Source organism: Pteropus medius, unplaced genomic scaffold (genome assembly GCF_902729225.1).
Source record: "Pteropus medius unplaced genomic scaffold, Ma_sr-lr_union100, whole genome shotgun sequence".
NCBI lineage: Eukaryota > Metazoa > Chordata > Mammalia > Chiroptera > Pteropodidae > Pteropus > Pteropus medius.
In genome coordinates, this window is record NW_024349519.1 from 5,176,965 (window position 1) to 5,197,516 (window position 20,552).

Consider the following 20,552-nt stretch of genomic DNA (forward strand, 5'->3'; position numbering starts at 1 on the left):
TGGTAAAACATGAAAACAAAAATACATTTAAACAAATGACTATCAAATTATGTTTGAGGCAATATTTCTTTTAATAGAATATAGTAAGAAACCCTATAAATAAACTAGTTCCAAAATATAACAACAACATAACTGAAAATACTGTAGCAAGAAGCCATATTTCTGGGTAAGAGATCTTGATGCAGTAATTAAAATTGTCAGAAAAAGGCTTGCCCACAGTAGAACCATTTCTATTTGTTGCCTGTAATATCTTAGAATAGTATAAACATATATTCAGGAAAGTTTTCTTCTAATATAGATTTTACTCATAAACCCAAATATAATATTCAATAGGTAGAACCAGAAAGCATTTTGTGTAATTAATGATTAATCATTCTGTTTGGGATGTCATTCAGTATAGTGTGCAAATTATACTGTGTAAATGTGTACTTTGTGAGAATTCTTTTTAGGAGACTGAAAGAATAAAAGGAAACTTATACTGCCACTCTAACAAAAAAAATGACTATTTCACCACCAGAGAGAGTTCACATGCTTCCATTTGAAGGAGATTTCACTGTTTATTTGTGGGCCTTAGGAGAATTTTCACATCTAAGAATAGGGAAAATAATCATGCATGGCTCTTTGCTCACTCCTGGACATTTTTTCAGAGGAAACAAGCTGAAAAACAGTAGCTCATATGAGATCCTGTCTCCATGTCAGCATTTCTCTGCTAAACTTGGCAAGATCTCAGTCATGGAGAAAACCAGGAGGAGGCCCTTCTTGTCTCTATAAGATACCCCATAGAATCAGAAAAACAACAGATATCTTGAAGAAAGAGATCTATTACACGAAGCTTTCCTTTCTGTTACTTTTGTAGAATTAAAGATCATTCAACTCTACCTCATTCAGATAAAACAGATTGCATATTTTAAAAAATCTTTGGATGTATTTGCTCATACATTTTTTGATGTAGCATTTATTCATTTGTTTCTTCAGTATATATATTTAAAGATGTTTCTGCCCTTATTAAATTTAGAATTCTCATGATTCACCAACTATAATGTGTGGGCATATTTTGGTAGAAAGTAGCTATTTTGTTGATACATAATTTATATATAAAAATCATCCTAATATCCAATTTTCTGTTGTGGTAAGGTATTCCATTTATTTAGATATGGTAAAGTAGGCCTTTTGTGATTATGATTGATATTGAGGAGAGCTTTAGAGATTTTTTGAGTTTTATGGAATTAAATAATATCTCCAAGTTTTTCTGTCACTCAAACTATAAGGATTTTTTTATAGTTACCTTTTAAGTCAGAACACGGACAAATCTGTTGAGAATAAAACTCGCTTTCTTATTGGGAAAATGTTTCCTTTAAATTTTTTTAATTCTTGGGAAAACTAGAGAACTTTTTAAAAGGGAAATTAGTTGGAAATATTTTAGCTTGTGGTTATAATAGGCAGATTCCTTTTGGAAATCTATTTCATCAGAAACTAAATTTAAAAGCCTGGGAATAACTTTAGGATTTCATTCAGATACCTGATGTCACAATAAGAGAGGCAATATAAAACTATGAGTCATTTGATAATTTTTAAGAACTAAAGGCATATTTTACCAAAGAATGTCCCATAATTTACTATGAAATTTTCATTTTCTCGTTTGAATAAATAATATTTTTTATAAACACACAAATATATAAAGAGTTAAATTACTGTGATTCTTGAAATATTTAAAAACTGTTTTCTCTTTTGTATTTTTTTTTAAATTGGAAGAGAGACTTCTAATTTTCTTATTCTTAAATCCAATGCATAAATTATTTCAACAAGTTTCTCAGCTGAAGTACACAGTTTCCATGTCTAGCGAACCTTTCTAAAGTTGATCATACCGTAACACAATATAGCCACTTCTTTTTAAGAAAACTATGTGATTATTACTTATTTTGAGCTGAAATGAAAATATATATGTGTCTGAAAACTGTAATGCTCAATCTGCACCTTAAAGTAAGAATACATCAAATTCACAGGGCAAATATTTGAAGACAGCTATTTTTCTCTGTTTTCTTGATTAAGCAGGTGGCATCTAGAGTTTCATTAGCAAAAATGGTCTTACTGTAAAAAACATAGCTGTAAAGAATATTTCCACCCTTATTATGAACACTACACTCAATATAATCAATATTGCATCAAATTTCGGTTTTTAGTAGTCATCCAGTTTTCTTATACTGAGCTTATATTGGTGTAAACCTGTATGATACTGTTATTAAATCATATTTTGTCATTAGCAGCAGTTAATAGTTTTAAGACAAGTGTAGAAATATTTATTTTTTCACCCTGATAGGCTGAATTCGCATATTTTAAAATTCTCATGTCTGACTTTTTAATAAGTCCTCCTGGCTTTGTCACTGCTCCTAGCTATCTCCTGTAGCACTCTTTCCTACCCCAGAAGTAATTTTTAATCTCATTTACCTCCATATTTCCAAATAATAGGCTTATTCTGTTTCTTAATGCATTGAAAAATTGCCTCTTGACTTCCTTTTACAGAGGTTGAGAATTTAACTCTTATGTAGACCACTAATTTCACAATCCTATTTTCTGAATAAATTTTGATTAAGTCAGTAGTCAGATTTCCTATGTCAGTGTGGAGCCAAGTAGTGTACTTTCAAGAACTGCTTCCTTTTTTATAACTCTGGTTTCCCTGGAGTTAATAACTGCCTTATTTTAAAATGTGCTTAGGGTTTTTATTTTTTTAAATGTTTAATCACTATTTTTTCTCTCAAGTGTTTGAACGGATATGTAAAATCTCTATGAATGGTTTTTCTAAATGCTCCGATAGTTCCTCTCTCGTAGACTCCTTCCTGAAGTCTCCAAGTCACTCCACTACAGCCCCGATCTTCCTCCTCTAATCTGGCCTGGAAGAATTTAATCTTGGAAGAATTTAATCCTGGAAGAAGTGGTTTAATTTTTCCTGTGAAGTCTTTTCACTCATCTTTGATTTTGATAACTTTTTCTCGCATCACATATATTTGCTCTCTCATACTCAAATACTTTTCTTTGTATCTTCCTAAAAAGAAAAAAAAGGGTATATTTTTTCCATCTTTCCATAATCTGAAAATGTCTTCAGTCAACTCTCATAGTTAGTTAATAATTTTGCTGGTTATGGAATTCTAGCTTGAAAATAATTTGCCTCAGAACTTTTTAAGGCATTACCTTATCCTCCAGCATTCTCAGCTATTACGAGGTCTGATAGTCTGGTGATCTGATTGATTCCCGATCTTTTCTGTGTGCCCTGTCCCCATGCCTGTGCCACTGAAGCTTTCCATGTCTTCTTTTTATCTCTCTCACTCTGATATTTATGATGAAGTAACTTAGTGTTTTAAAATTTAGTTTGTTAAGAATGCTGTAGGTCCTTTTATTAAAGAGATGTTCTGAGAAAATTGGTCGTATTTATTTCTAGGCAACTATTTTCTTTTTTGAACTCTTTCTAGTTGAATATTGGGATTCTTAGATTGATTTTCTAATTCTCTTTTTTTTATTCTATTTTTTATTGCTGTCATTCAGTTTCACTTGAGAAACTGTCAATATCAAAACCATCTAGTGATTATTTTGGTTATGTTTTTATCAAAAGCTTTTTCTTGCATTCTGATTGTTTCGGGGTTATAGAATTCTATTGTTTTATCCATACAACATCTACTCTCATATTAATTATAGTTTCTTTGAGGGGAAATTCTCTTGATTGTCCTTCAGACCCTTTCTTTAGGGTAGGGGTTGGAATAATTTTCTGCTTTCTCTACGGAAATTTTTCTTCAAAAGTTAATTCTTTGCAGCTCATTCTTATTTAACAGTAAGGCACTAGAGAGTTAATTGGAAACTTTGCTTTGGATAGAGATTGGTGACTGATGATTTTCCCTGTAAATCAATATTTTAAAGTCTTTTTCTCTTGGAGATCCAGCTTCTCAGAGAATGACCCTCTAATGGCCTGGCTGTGAGGAAGAGTGGGCAGAGACTACTGGTCAAGAGTTCATGTGCAAAATTGCGTTATTCTTCCCCCAGCACCTCTGACTTGAGCTCAAGTGGTTTAATTTTTCCAGGAATAGGCTTTTAATCTGCTAAAGAGAAGAGCGGGTGTGGCAGCACTACCTGCATCCAGGTGCTGAGCCTCTCAGGGGTTCTGCAGGTACAAGTTTGTCTTGCTTCACATTGGTCTTCCCCCATCTTTTTATCCTCTGCATCTTCTGAAGTTATCAAAATCTATTTAATTTACTTTGACTTTGTGTGCCCTGTCCCCATGCCTGTGCCACTGAAAAAAATTTGAGTAGGAGAGGAAATGAATACATATAGTCACTCTACCATTTTTAACTGAAACTGGTTAATTTTTTGTAACCAGATGTCTATTTGCCTTCTATTTCACTTTCTTTACCTTAACCCCACTCTGAAAATAAAGTATGTCTGATGTGTTTTTCAGCATCTAGGCAAACAGTTTTTTGTGGGGTAGAGGGGAGAAGATAGGGTCTTAACCGAAATTCCACTGAAATGATTACCCTCTCTATCTCACTACTGAATGAATTCTCACTGTATGAATCTTGAACAATCCCCGCATTTCATTCAAGTTTTTGATAGAGAAAGCCATGCCACAGATTGTATTTACACTATATTTCCTCAGGATTTGAGAAAGAAAAAAGGAAAGAGGAATAGAGGTTTAATATGCATATAGCATACTGAGTCAAGCATGGTTTTAGGTTCAGTCATACATTATCTCCTTTAATCTCACACCCACCCTGAAGTGTAGGTGTTGTTATTGCCACCTTTTGATGAGAAAACAGAGGATCAGCAAGGTTATAACATCTAGCCCAAGGTTGCTCAGCTACTGACAGCTGAGATTCAGATGTAAATCTCTGATTTCAAATTTCATGTCCCTTTTATTCTATTCTCCATTAGTAAAAACTGAAACCTCACCTTGCATTTTAACAAATAATTCATTTTAATGAGATAACTTTAAAATTATCTTAAATTCACTGAAATATTAATTCCTAAAACATTCTTGCCTCAAAACTTTTATTGCACGTGATCGACATAAGTATGTGCAATGAGCGTTCTTTTACTTTCAACTGACTTTTCCCTTATCAAAGTATCCATCGAGCTCACTTTTTATTTTTCATCTGAGTGTTCTCTGTGCACATTCCTTTTCAGACCTTTATAACCCTACTTGAAAGCAAACTTCTTGGCTTTGTTTCTGCTAACTCCCACAGCTAGCACAAAGCAATTGTAGAAACTAGAAATGATAAATCTGGCTATTCTGCTAGCACTTGATTTTAAGAATTTTGTGAATGTTACCATAGTAGCCTTAAAAGTCAAAAAATTTTAAGAAGATTTATTTTTATGGTCTACTGGACACACTGAATAGTTTTCTGTTTTGTTCCATACAGTGAGGCAAGATGCTCATGATTCTGGTTGTAGGCTCCCAGAGGATCAGATAGGAATGAGGTTTTCATCATGGCATGTGCCATACAGTCTTAGAAAAGTAACATCCCATTTGTTGTGATTTGCATTAACGACATCAAGTAAAAAGTAAATTCACAAGTGGCCCCAAAAGAATTGTTAAAATTAGACAAGATTTATATTATTCTTATATTGACAATAACATTCTTTTTTTCTGTTACATATATTTGTAAAGATTTGTGTTACTCAATGAGTCAATAAAAACTCCAAACAGGAACTCTCTAGATGAGTTCCACTTGCTAAACAGATTTTAGAGAGGAGTTTGAAATGTTCATTACCCCTTTGTAGTTCAAACTATACTATTAGAAAAGTAAAAATAAATCACAAGCTTTAAACTAATGGCAGTTTTGCCTGAGTATTTCTTGCTACAGCTAGTATTTAACATTTTAAATTAGAATTACATTTATTATTACTTCTAGCATAATCAACCTGAGTTCAATACTGTTGGCAGCTTTGTAATGATCGTTTACTAAATCTCACTATTGAGCTGTTAGTGTATAACTGAAACTTACTGGATTTCATTAACCAATGTCACCATAAAAAAACTTTAAAAATATATATATGTAAAATAAATAAATCTTACTATTGAGGAAAACTAATCCAATTATTGACTAGTTATCAGTTATTGGGTGATTTTTCATTCTGATTTTCTAATATTATGTGTAGAAAATAATATTGTATGGTAAGTGAAAATTTCTGTATAAAGTACATGAGTTATTGCAACTTTGCTTCAGGTTTTATATTTGAAAGTGAAAGTAATCACAAAACTGTACCAAAGTCATAATTTAGAAAATATTAACAATTATCTCATAGAAAATTACCTTTAAATATCACTTCCAATTGAATTAGCCAAATGATTACACATGATGAGATAATCATTTTGCATTGATTAGCTTAAAATTATAAATCCATTGTATATGTATAAATATATACATATATACATGTATAAATATATACATATATACATTTAAAATTTTAGAACATAGAAATTAAAATGTTATAACTTACAAAGATAGGAATATAATGAAATTTTACTTTCATTTTATCATTAAGCATATATCATTAAGCATATATTTCTTTGTCCTTTAAGTTAGAAATCAACATTTTTGCAAATGAATCTTAAAAATTTTTTGAATGTCTGAAGGTACAGATTTTAAATGTAATCAGATACAGCGACATAGAATTAAACATTTCTAAAACCAAATGCTGTCTTGGTTTTTTAAAGCTATGTAGTCAAATGATGTCTGTAACAGGTTAAAAAGGAAATTTTCAAACTCCATTAAACTTTAAAACTCTAAATATAATCTTTCAGGAAATACTATGAATGGGTTCTCTGGTGATTTAGTAACTTACTCTTTACTGCACATGTGCATTGAATTAAAGGAACAGTGGCAGTAGTTATTTTACAGAGCTGATACTCTTATTATGCATGTTTTGTCATTTTTTGTTGTTATTTAAATAGTGATTACTATAGTCTGGCTATCTTACTTTAACTACTTTTTTTACTTCTCTAGTAATGGTGAATCTCAATACAGTGTTCCACCTTTGTAGGGAATACCCTTACTTACAAAGTAGTTGGGTAAAACATATCTAAGATTTTACTACAGTGAAGCTTTTCTTTTAGATATATAGGTATCACTGACTTCCTGAAGATTTCAAAAAACATGCTATTCCTGGGGTTTTGATATAGCCTCTTTATTTTATTTAGAGAATTTATAATAGGCTTCTTAAAAATGGGGGAAAAAAAACACATGTACATGGATGCATACGCATAATACTGTTTTATTCCACAGAATGTCTAATTTCTGATCTGTTTTGACCTGAAACTCTTATTCCCCTATTTAATATATCATTGCCCAGACAAATCTTTTGTTTCATAATAGTATTAAAAAGACATTTAACAATCACCAAAACATCATTTAAAAAATTTCATAGCAAAATAGCTATGATCAAAATTTTTCCATTAAAAATAAAAGTTAACTTTGCTACAGAAGCATAGAATTGCTCAGTTTTGAAAAAGGAAAAAAAAATAAATACATGTTCTTATATTGAGAAATTTATTGATACTTTTGGCCTTTTCCTTAAGACTAGGGAATTTCCTTGAGACTAGAGATATTTTTCCTTAAGAGTAAGAAAAACACATCAAATCCTCTCAGATCAGTCTAAGAGAGACACTAGATCCCTGATTGTTTTCGTTATTATGTTTGTTTTTAAATCAAAACTATTCCATTTTATACATAAATTGATGCTTCTTGTTCAGTTGCATTTGTCTTGATGGAGATGATTTCTGGTTTATAATAAGGTATATTTGAGTTTAGATTTGTACTGTATGGTGATTGCATCTCTGTGAGTTTAACTCTCCTAAAACGAAAATTGTGTGACTCCTTTTGCCACGTGTGGTAAGTTGTCCTTGTCTAAAGAAATTACCTAATATCTACCATACAATGAGCAATCGGATAGATGTGACACCCAGCCATATGGTTGTGAGCTTTTATATTTTTAACAGATAACTATGGAACTTGCTGTCATGAAGCAAAAAGAGATGATTTCATATCTACAAATAGAGTAAAAAAAAAAAAAACGTTTCTTCATGTGGTTTTTCGACTCATTAAGGATTATGTTTTGAAAAAAAAATAAAAAAATTCTAAATATTTTGAAAAGCAAATAAATTGATTAATAGTACCTCATTATTATTCAGTTTCATATTTTCTTGTTAGTCATTTTTTGTTTGATAGCAACATTAGAAAACTAAAACTAAGTCAAATGGCTGAAGGGAAAAATTATGGCTGTTTGTCTAATTAGATTATTTAAGACAGGTGAAAAACTAAATACCATAATTTTTAACTATCCCTGAGGTGGTGTAGCAAAGCAATATCGATAAATGTTTACAATAATATTATCACATTTTGAAATATTCTGTTGTTACAAGATACCTCTAGTTCTCATTAATTGACCTTGAATGATCTCTGCTCATTTATTTATAAAAATTTATTTTTAATTATAGTTGACATAAAATATATTAGTTTCAGGTGTATGACATAGTGATTAGACACTTATACACCTCGCAAAAGGATCACCACAATATGTCTAGTACCTATATGACATCATAGTTATTTTGATATTATTGACTATATTCTTTATGCTGTACTTCGTATCTCTGTGACTTACTTTACAACTGGCTGTACTTTTTTTTTAAATGAAAATTGTTGAGGTGACATTGGTTAATAAAATCAAATAAGTTTCAAGCATACAGTTCAACAATATGTAATATATATTGCATTTTGTGTTCACTACCAAAGTTAGATTTTCCTTTGTCACCAAATATTTGACTCCTTTAACCCCTAACTACCTCTTCTCTCCCCGCTTCCTTCCGGTAAACACCAATCCACTGTCTGTGTCCATGAGTCTGTTAGTGCAGTTTGTTCTTAATCTCCATCAACTTTTTTGCCCATTTCCATACCTGTCTCCTGGCAACCATCAGTTTGTTCTCTGTATCTGAGTCTGTTTCTCTTTTGTTTGTTAATTTAGCAAGATTTTTTTCTTTTTTATGGCTGAATAGTATTCTATTGCATATATATATGTGTGTGTGTGTGTGTATATATATATATATATGTACACATACATATATACATTTTATTTAACCATTCATATACTGATGGACACCTAAGTTGCTTCCATATCTTAGGCACTGTAAATAATGCCACTGTGAACATAGAGGTGCACATACCTTTTTAAATTAGTGTTTTTTATTTCTTCAGATAAATACCCAGAAATGGGATTGCTGAGTCATATGGTAGCTCTATTTTAAAATTTTTAAGGCATTTTCATACTGTTTTCTACAGTGGCTGCTCAGTTTACAATCTCACTAACAGTGCATGAGTGTTCTCTTTTCTTCACATCCTCACCAACATTTATTCTTTATTATCTTTTTGATAATAGCCATTCTGACAAGTATGAGGTGATATATCATGGTTTTGATTTACGTTTCTCTGATGCTGAGCATCTTTTCATGTGTCTGTTGGCCATCCATATGTCTTTGTTGGAAAAAATGTCTATTCAGGCCTCTACCCATTTTTTTAATTGGATTTTTTTTTTGATGTTGAGTTGTATGAGTTCTTTATATGTTTTGGAGATTAGCCCCTTTTCAGATATATCATTTGCAAATATCTTCTCCCATTCACATAGGTTGCCTTCTCATTTAGTTAATGGTTTCCTTCATGGTGCCGAAGCTTTTTAGGTTGTTGCAGTTTCCCATTTATCTATTTTTGCTTTGTTGCCTTTGCTCTAGGAGATATATCCAAAAAGCTATTGCTGAGACTGATGTCAATTAGTTTATTACTTATGTTTTCTTCTAGGAGTTTTATGGTTTCAGGTCTTAACATTTAAGTTTTTAATCTATTTTGAGTTTATTTTTGTGTATGGTATAAGAAAGTGGCCTTCTTTCATTTTTTTTTTTTTGCATGTATTCATTCAGCTTTCCCAACACCATTTATTGAATAGACTGTCTTTACCTGTTGTATATTCTTGCCTTCTTTGTCATAGATTAATTGACTATATAGGTGTAGGGTTATTTCTAGGCTCTCTATTCTGTTCTATTGATCTATATGTCTTTTTTTTTTCCAGTACCAACTTGTTTTGATTACTATAGCCTTGCAGTATAGTTTGATATCAGCTAACATGATACCTGCAGCTATGATTTTCTCTCTTAAGATTGCTTTAGTAATTTTTTTTTTTTTGCGGTTCCATATAAATTTAGGATTATTTGTTTTAGTTCTGTGAATAATGCCATTGATATTTTGATAGAAATTGCATTGACTCTGTAGATTGCTTTGGGTACATATTAATTCTTCCAATCCATGTGCACAGTATCTCCTTCCATTTATTTGTGACCTCTTCAGTTTCTTGTATCAACGCCTTAGTTTTCAGAGTACAGGTCTTTTACCTCATTGGTTAAATTTGTTCCTAGGTAGTTCATTCTCTTTGAAGTAATTATAAATGGGACTGTTTCCTTAATTTCTCTTCCTGAGAGTTTGTTATTAGTGTGTAGAAATGCAATAGATTTCTGAATATTAATTTTGTATCCTGCAACTTTACTGAATTCATTCTAATAGTTTTTTGGTGTAATCTTTAGGGTTTTCTATATATAGTAGCACATCATCTGCAAATAGTTACAGTTTTACTTATTCTTGTTTAATTGGATGATTTTTGTTTCTTCTTTCTGTCTGATTGCTGTGCTTGGGACTTCCTTAATATGTTGAATAAAATTGGTGAGAATAGTCATCTGTATCTTTTTCCTGATTTATACCCACTTTGTTGAGAGTTTTTATCATAAATGGATGTGAATTTTATCAAATGTTTTTTCTGCATCTGTTGAGATAATCATATTTCTATCCATTTTATCTATGCAGTGTATCACATTGTTTGATTTGTGGATATTGAACCATCCTTGCATCCCTGGAATAAATCTCGATGATGGTGTATGATCTTTTCAATATATTGCTGACTTTGGTTTTGCTTATATTTTGTTTAGAATTTTTGCATCTATGTTCATCAGGAATATTGGCCTGTAATTTTTTTTGGAGTGTCTTTGTCTGGTTTTAGAATCAGTGTAATGCTAGCCTCATAGAATGAGTTGGGAATCTTTTCATCTTCAATTTTTTGGCATAGTTGGAAACTATAAGTATTAATTTTTCTTTGAATGCCTGGTAGAATTCACCTGTAAAGCCATCTAGTCCTGGACTTTAATTTGGGGGGAGGGTGGATTTTGATTACTGATTCAATTTTGTTACTAGTAAATGGTCTGTTTAGATTTTCTGTTTTTTCCTGATTCAGTCTTGGAAGTTTGTATGTTTTGAGGAATTTATCTTTTTCTAGGTTGTCCAGTTTGTTTGCATATAATTGGTTGTAGTATTCTTTTATAATCCTTTGTATTTCTGTGGTGTTGGTTGTCACTTCTTTTCATTTCTGATTTTATTTGGGCCCTTTCTCTATCTCTTTGCCTCTCTGTCTGTCTCTGTCTCTCTCTCTCAACCTATACTCATTTTAAACAATAGAGTAATTGCCACATTTACTGACTGGAAGCTCATTTAGAGAACTGGAAATTATTTAGGCTATGTACAGAATTAATTTGAGATTTTAAATTAAAAATGAAAAATCTATATGAATTGCCAGGCTTTTCTTTAAAATCCCTGATCTCACTAATTAGTTGTTTATCTCAACAGTCATTAAAAATATTTAATGTAGAACTTATAGTTGATGTTAGAGCTCTTTTCTAATATTGTGCTTTTAATATTAAGTATTGAATATTTTAATACTTAGAGAATTTTAGCTAAAATTTACATGAGAGATATAGAAACAAATATATATACCTTAATCCATAGATGGCACTATATACTAGCAAGTAAAATAGACATTTCTAGTCAAATTTCTAGTTGAACTTAATTAAATTAGACTGCATGGATAATTCTCACTCTTACCTTTCATTTCACTTGCTATTCTGTACATCAAACTTCAAATTCTTTGTATTTTATTTGGTTTTCAAATAGCTAGCTAAATGATCTTTATAGCTAAAATGGAGAGTGATTATTACTATGAAAAATAACCATTAAATTTAAAAGGTACCATCTAAAATCAGCTCATGCGCCACCAGAGGACTAACTACCATTGTACAAGAACACTTGTCAATAAATTAATTAATGATCCATTGTGCGTTGGAATTATTTTCTCTCTTTAGAGGAAGAAATATAGAATGGTTCACAACACTTTATACTAGGAAAGAGTAATTCTGGGTTCTATTTTTTATGATCTCTTATATGTATGTCCTCAATAAAATTTATAGTCTGGCAGGGAAAACAGACATGGAATAGGCAATCATAGGTATATTGAGATGTAAAAAGTCTGTAAGAGCAGTACTTAATATGGTCTGGGTTGGTTATCAGATATCTTCTACCGAGAAAGCGGGCTTTGCAGAGGGAATGAGATCTAAAACTCGGTACTGAAAAATATGTAGGGATGAAATGGAAGAAGGTGTTGGGGTGGGCAGAAATGACTCGTGCAAAAGTCCTGAGCTGGAGATGCACAGCGTATTTTCTAGGAAACTATTTGTCATCTTCCCATTTCTTTTGCATTATGGGAAATATTTTCAAGTTTGTCCTTCATGTAATCAATGTTCTGTTTTGCAAGATTCTTTTTAATTTTTTAAATATTTTCATTATAAGTGTCATTAGAGTTTTCTGAGTTTGGCTATTTCTTTTTTAAAAAGTCATTTTCCCCCTTACCTTTACCCAAATACTTATATGAAATAGATTTTTGTTAACCAATATTACACACGAAAAACGGAGGTTCAATGAGGATAAATAATTACGGTTACCCAGTTTGTAAAACTATAAAAGGCAGTTTATGCATGTATAAGGTATAGTGTAATAGTTAATTTTAAGGGTTATTTTATTGCAGATTAGGGTACATAGCAATTCTCCCCATGTCAGTATGTTTCCCACTACTGTCAGGATAGAGAGATCAACATATCAGATTATGAAAACCTTAAACACATACACGTACACACATCCCTAAAGTTTTCCATTTTCTAGAACTGGAGATAAGTAAGCTTTATTTCCTTATATTGTTTAGCAATTTAAGATTCCAGAATTAATCAACAAGTCTCTCACAAATTCACTTTTCTGTTGTTCCCTTATATGTAAACAAAGCAATAGCTCACACCTCAAATATCAGAAGTAATCTTATTATATAATATATAACCTTTAGAAACAAGAATAGATTCATTCCAAAGTTAAATATATTAGAGGGGACAAATTAACTTTAACTCTCCACCTTGGAGTTGAAAGTGCCAGTCACCCTACATAGCTCTGGAGATTCTATTAAATTTTTAGGGCTTGCAAATTCTACATTTGTTTTAAATGTCATGTTTACCTTATAGATATTTGTCTTCACCCAATTTATAGGAGTGATCTATTCAGGTTATTTATATTTAATGTGCCACTTCTAAAGTGGGTTGCATCCTATATCTACTGTTCCATATTAGTCATGAAAAACATCTGATATGTCAACTAAGGATAATAGAGGTGATTTTTAAGAAAAGTCGTTTGGATAAGGATGTAAACGAATTATACAATGTTAATAAAACCTCAAGGGAATAGGATGGTGTCAGGGATATAAAAGAGAGAAAAACCAAAAGACTGCTTGGGTACCAGAAAAAAGAACTGCCATATTTGGGTATTCCTACCAAATGGACTATTTTGTGGAATCTTTACCACTCAGAATGTGTTGTGGTTTGAAAGAGAGAGGTACCATTTCACTCTTTATTTGCTCTAAGATTGCCTCAATTCAATTAATACATAATTTTTTATATAACATGGTCTTTTTTACTTAAATTCCCATATGGAATTAATCAGACATGATAAAAATAATATACTTATTTCTCTTCAAATCAAGGGAAAGATAGCTCTACTTTAAGCAAGGCATAATTTATTTTGTAATACTTTGATTTTGTATTTTTGTCTGTCTTTCCTAGAGGAACTTGAGTTTATTAAGTGACATATTTCATGGAATGTAAAGTGTTTTAATAAATTTTGTGGTTTACTAAAAACAAATAAGACTTGCTTACACCAAGGATTAACATCAGTTAATCAGCTGATATTTATTGTACTTGCCACTTTGTGGGTGAAAAAAAGGTTCTTGACCTCCAGAAGGCTAGGTAGATAAAACATGTGACAAAAGTAGAAAATAATGAAGTGCTAAAAACAGAGTGAGACTCAGAAAGAAGAGTTCAGAGTGATGAAAGAATGATATGTATTTACTCGAAAAATAGGGTCGATTTAGAGCTTTAAGGATAAGTAGGATTCAGAAAGCACCAGAGAAAGTGGTCAAGGTAAAAAATAATATGAACAAGACACTGTTGTTGAGTGACTATGTCACTTAAAGAGAAGTGATTATACTATGCCTTATTAGAACAAAGATTGTATGTTGAAAGTAACAATGTAAGGTTGGAAAGGTATTTTGACTAAAATTTGATGCATTAAGAAAGAAAAGAAGAGTATAATTTTTGGTTTACTATAAAAGACACTAGAGCCATTCTCAGTTCTTGAGAAAAAAAGCAATATGTTTAAAATTATGATTAAAAATCTTGATTACAGATTAGAATAATGAAGAACAGGATCAAAGATGACCTCAAGTTAGAGTATGCAGTTTTGAGGAGAATGATCTTAACTTTGATAGTGTACTACAATGTTCAAGTTCAGAGTGCAGTCATAGATATTGCTTATAAAGAAAATATATTGATAAATTCTAAAGTGGAATCTTTAATGTCTCCTCTTATTACATAGTTTTGTAAATGAATTGCTTATTCTTATCTGAAATATCAACAATTTACTGCATATTTACTGAGTAATTCTTGGATTCTTGGCACTGTTAAAAGAACTGAGAATTTTACAAAACAGACACATGGGCAATGTCTAGATAAGGCATATCAGACTATATGAGACCATCCATCAAAAAATCTACTTCTTCAAGACTGAGTTAAAATATCACCTTGTCCTTTGGTACTTACCAAATATAATAGAAATGGCTAAGTTTTATGAATTTCTTAATTTCATTATAGTTGTATATTATATCATTTTAATGGTCTTTAGTGTCTTACAGTGTTTTTTTTTTTTCCTGATCTTTATTGGGTTTAATATTAAGATCTACTCTGGCATTCATTAATAGATGGTATGTGTCATTTAGGTTATAAGCAGTTTGAGGAAATATTAATATTAATATTAATATTATTGGGTTTAATATTAAGATCTACTCTGGCATTCATTAATAGATAGTATGTGTCATTTAGGTTATAAGCAGTTTGAGGCAAAAGCAAGAGATGTTTTTTAATTAACCTGCAACTCTTGGTATATGGTAGAAAATAGTATTCATAGAATGACAAATATTTCTCTCTCTTTCACAACAAGTACTACTGTGTTGATATCATTAATATTCAAAATGATTATTACTTTTTAGGTAGGCTAACAGAGTAACAGAGTAATGAATGTTCTCTTTGAATGGTCACAATTTAAAAATTAGATAAAAAAATATACACCTTAGGAGAAAAACTTTCTTCTATATATGAACATTTATGTATGCTCCCTGATAATATATGCTTGATATTTGATAATATATTTTGGGCATTATACTCTTTGAAAAATAAACAATAAAGTAAAGAAACAGGGAAGTGACCAAGATAAGTGGCAAGGAAGAGTAGAACTTATTGGTAGATCTGAAAAAGTCAATAGCAGGAAAGAATATATACTTAATACAGTTTTAAAAGACCTTTAGAGATTTTCACAGAATTAGGTGTGTCCTAAGTGGCATGTAAAGGCTGTATGCCTAATGGGAAGAGAAGAGAATATCTCAGATATGATGTCTTAATAGTCAACACCAATTTAAATTGTCTATACAAATGGGATTTAGAACTGCAGATATAAGAATAACTATTTCCAAATTATTTTTTTAATTTAAAATAGTTTAAGCTTCTAATAATCTGTTTTAGTCTGTCTTTGAACTCATGTAAAATGCATAATACGTTATCTAATGTTCTCAGAACTCAGTATATATTTCTAAGTGACACCATATGTGAACAGCCGTCTCAGATATGAAAGGACTTGTCTACAATTCATGTCTTCTTTGCTTAACTTGTTCCTGATACATGTATTATGATGACAGTTTTCAGCATCCTTTCTGAGACTATGTGAAGGAAAACAATAGAAAAGAATGCTTGTATTTACTGAGGATGTACCATGTAGAATAGGAATGGACTAGACATTTCATATTTCTCATGTTAATCTTCATAATAAACCTGTACCATTGGTGCTATTACCCCATTTTATAAATGAAGAAACCAAGGCTTAGACAAGCAATGAAATGTGCCTGAAGTTATCCAGCTAGTAAATGGCAGAGTTGATATTCAATACCAGAGCCAAAGCTCTTTGCACTATATTAAACTGACCTCATTCATAAAATGGCAACTGGCTGAAAATGAATTCAAATAACTGTTTTACCTATCTTTACAGAGATTTTAGTTACTTTGTTTTTTACTAAATATATTGGAAGGTTGATGGTAGAGAGATACAACTTCCAGATTGATGCAAAAAAAAAAAAAAAAGACAAAAAGCAAAAACCAAAAAAAACCCTGAACTGAATTGCACTTTAAAAAGTACATTTTCTGCTTCCTCACAGTTTCCTGAACTGAGAGAGCACTGCATTTTTTAAACATCCAAAACATACTTTGCAATATGGAAAATACATAGGGTTAAAAATAGGTGGTGAGTATACAAACCTGAAAACGAGTTTTGTTGGATTAAATGTGATAACAGGAATTAAATGCAGAAAGTTTTTAACCTTAAAAATTCTAAAAGCATTTATGTGCCATGAAAGTACTTGGTATATCGTAGACAATTTTTTAAATAGAATAAATGGATACCTTATGATAATATCAATCCAAGGCAGATCGGCAATTTTTAAATTCTCTCTAATTAGAAATATCAAAGTATATCTTATTGAAAATAGCAAAGCAATTATATTTTGATTGCTTCATTTTATGCTTATAGATAAGTTTAAAATTAAGATACAATGAATCAAGTGCATCCATATTTGTTTTCTAGTGTTCAGCTTCTTGTGGTAAAGGTTTAAAGTACCGTGAGGTGCTTTGTATTGACGAAGTCCAAGGGAAGTTAGAAGAAAAATATTGCAGTCATCTACAGAAACCTCGAACTCACAAAGCTTGTAGATCTGTCAGATGTCCTTCATGGAAAGCCAACAGATGGAAGGAGGTATGTGATGTGTTTTATATTTTATATAAATATATATACATTTGCATTTAAAAGAATATCTTCATTCTGTTTATTTTCAATAACTTTGAAAGTTTTACATCATTAAAGTGTGCTTTATTCTTTTATACCATTTTTGCACTAATCTCTGAATTAATACTGTACAGTGTTAACATATTTGCTGTGTATAGTTAAATTAGTCATTTGATTTTTTGTTGCTGTAAACTTTACAAGAAATCTGTTGCTAAATACTGGGGACAGGGGACAAGCTACCAATAATCATAATATTGTTTCAGGTAGTCTAACAGTAAAATATATATGACGATGTATTTAGTAACTGCCTCATTTCCAAACCAAAGTCTTGGATTTGAGCTAAGTTTGCATCTTAGAAAAGGGACTGGTAAGTTCTGCAAGGAATTTTAATTAGAGACTGTTTGAAAGTTAGAGAGGTGTCAGAACTAGGTGTCCAGGGTTGGCTAAGGCTAGAATGCACCTGTGCTTAGAAAAGCTCAGCAAAAATGAAACTGATTCAAAGATGAGATCCAGGCTGAAAACTCAGTTTATAAAAGAAGGGTTATTGATAACTTCCCTGGCACACTCAGGGAAGTAAGCTCAAAATCTAACCTCGGGAAGGCATGCCTTTCGATGTGGTTGTCAGGCAAAGACCAGCCTGGAAAAAACTGGGGCAAGGCACGAATGAAGTCAGGTACATTCAGTAGAATAACCTCCCGAGGCCTGATTTCAGTGGGCTTGGGCTTTCAGCACAGCTGTCTAGCTGCTCTCAGCAGCACCTCAGGTTGCTTATCTGTTTCTAGCGGGGCCCAGTCTTGCAAAGGGAAAAGAAATCTGTCTTCTGCTGATGGAACTTCCTTGTCTCTGTCTGATGTTGGACCTATGTCTATTAGGAAAACAGATTCAGACCAGAACTAGAAAAAGTGGGCTTCTAAGTCATCGCTATTCACTCCGAGGTCAGAGCTTTGGTATAAGGCCCTGGCTTTTGAGTGCTAGTATATCACTGTTATTGAATAAAAAGCTCCCAAATTGAGTGAGCATCTCAGGTTTCTTTCTAGAAGAGGCAGCCTCTGTCGAGTATTAAGGTGCCAAGAAGTGTGGTTAACATTTGACTGAAAAATAAGGGCAAAAACATCTCTGTGTTTTATTCCACCACCCGCTCCCCCCAAACACACACACACACACACACACACACACACACACACACACACACACAATTCTTGAGCCTTTGCTTCTATTTTTAGTTTCGGTAAAGTAAATAACATTTTTCACGGTTTAGCCAAGGCCATGATTTAAAAGATCTCTTACTGACCTGTTTATTTAGTGAGTGCCACTACAACCAAGTTGTTAGAGAAAGAAATACCAGATCATCCTGCTTCCTTTCTCCTCATCACTCAATGGGTTCTCTCAATTCTCCTATCAATGTAACTTGAATCTCCATTGCAATCACCCAAGTCTAGTTCATTATCATCTGTTCCCAGGTGTACGATGGCCTCCTTACATACATTTTTGAAATTATTTACTTGCATATAGTGTGAACTATAGGAAAACTTGAATATGATTGTATCACTTAATATATTGTATGACTTACCATTGTCTTTAGGTGGTAAGTCTAAAACCTAACCCATGCTGATTTCTTCAGCATTATCCTATGCCACCAAATCTTAGAAGCAATGGGTAGCTTGTTCACTAAATGTCTAGCCTAGTATCTAGCTTAATGCATTCTATGAATACGTGATTTAGTTGCAAAAAGGACTTGCCATCTCTTAGTTTATTAGTTATATTTATCACATTATGGGAAAGTGGGGGTTTGCCTTATTTTATCTGGACCAAGATGTGACAGAATAATGGCGAATTAGTTTTCCCCCAGAGGGTGGAACACTGTAAAGGCACTGAACCCAGCACGTAGCAGATACCTCCTAATTCTGACATCAGGCAGGAGCTGCTGGGGATGGGAGTTTAAGTGGGAGAGACTTTGCTTCTTGGCCACCAGCATTCTTGTTGATCCCCAGGATTCTTTCATTGCTCTGCAGCTGCTGCAGCTGCTGTGGTTGGTATTCATGAGGGACGCTTTCTGACTCTTGACCTCCAGCCTCACAACAGTGAATCAATCATCAGTGCTAACAAATTGACCTTGGCTTACCCCCAAGTATGAAATTATATAAGATTCACTAAAGGAACATATTTCAGGGGTTTCTAAGATACAGATATGAATATTCAAAGACTGTTAAAAAATACAGATGCTTTTGAACAAAGTCTGCTTTCTTCTCTTCGAATCAGTTTTCCTTGTCATAGAAATTAGCTTCATATGCCCACACAGTCCCCAAATCTCTGCCAGAAACAAATGACCACTTGTGAAGTTGTTGGCTTTTGATTTATTCTATAAAAAGTACCCACATGAAGTTAACAATTGCAGGCTGTCCTTGCACTACATATAATAATATATTCAACAGAAGCGTAATTTCAGAGGTAGTTACGAGATAATCACTGGTTGCTACTTTGTTCTGACTGCATAAATTGTAACATTGCTTTAATATAATCATGCATTGTAAAATAATTTTATTACTATTTTACATTATACCTCATATAGAAAGATTCATTTGGCAAATCATGTCCATAGAGGTGCTCAAGTGAGTTTTGAAGTAGCACTCTTCATTTGATATTTTATATCATATTTTTTTCCTAATTAAAGAATTTAGTAATGCATTTCAATGACTACTGCTAAACAGAAACAAACTGCTATACAGGGCCATTTGTCCTCCTGGTCCAGATGTATACCTTTAGAGGCAAATTAAATATACTAGAAATCATATAAGAAGGAAAAAAGCATCCCTTTTTTTTCTGGAAACAAAAAGGTTTTTATCCATTTTATTTTACCTATTTGAAAATGCCAGCTTCACTTATAAATTCAAGTTTTTAAGGCTAACAGAGTGCTAGATTCTCCATTGTCTCATGCCTCATCTACTTAGTTCAGTGTGCATCCAAGTGTAGTCTTCATGTAAAAACAAACAAACAAACAAAAAAACCAGAATTCTCACCTCGCCTTGATCATGGCAAACCTGTTGGACATCTTAGACACCTAAAGAATGTCACTGAATACCTAAAGAACACTCTACTGAATCTAGAACCACATGACATCAGCCATTTGTCTAGTTTCCTTTCTCTGGGACCCATCATTTTCTTTCTAGTATTTTAAGATCAGAGCTGTAACCAAAAGAGATACAAGTTCTAGAATCTCACAAATCTGGTCCC

At 32.1% G+C, this 20,552-nt stretch overlaps 1 protein-coding gene across 4 annotated transcripts in view; it reads left to right on the forward strand.

The window, feature by feature from the left end:
- Positions 1–20,552, forward strand: part of ADAMTS20 (ADAM metallopeptidase with thrombospondin type 1 motif 20) — a 149,931-nt gene that overhangs the window by 98,937 nt on the left and 30,442 nt on the right. For all 4 annotated transcript variants that reach the window (XM_039882260.1, XM_039882259.1, XM_039882261.1 and 1 more), the window contains one exon: positions 17,124–17,291. In XM_039882260.1, the coding sequence (XP_039738194.1) occupies positions 17,124–17,291 (168 nt within the window). The remainder of the gene's footprint in view (positions 1–17,123; positions 17,292–20,552) is intronic.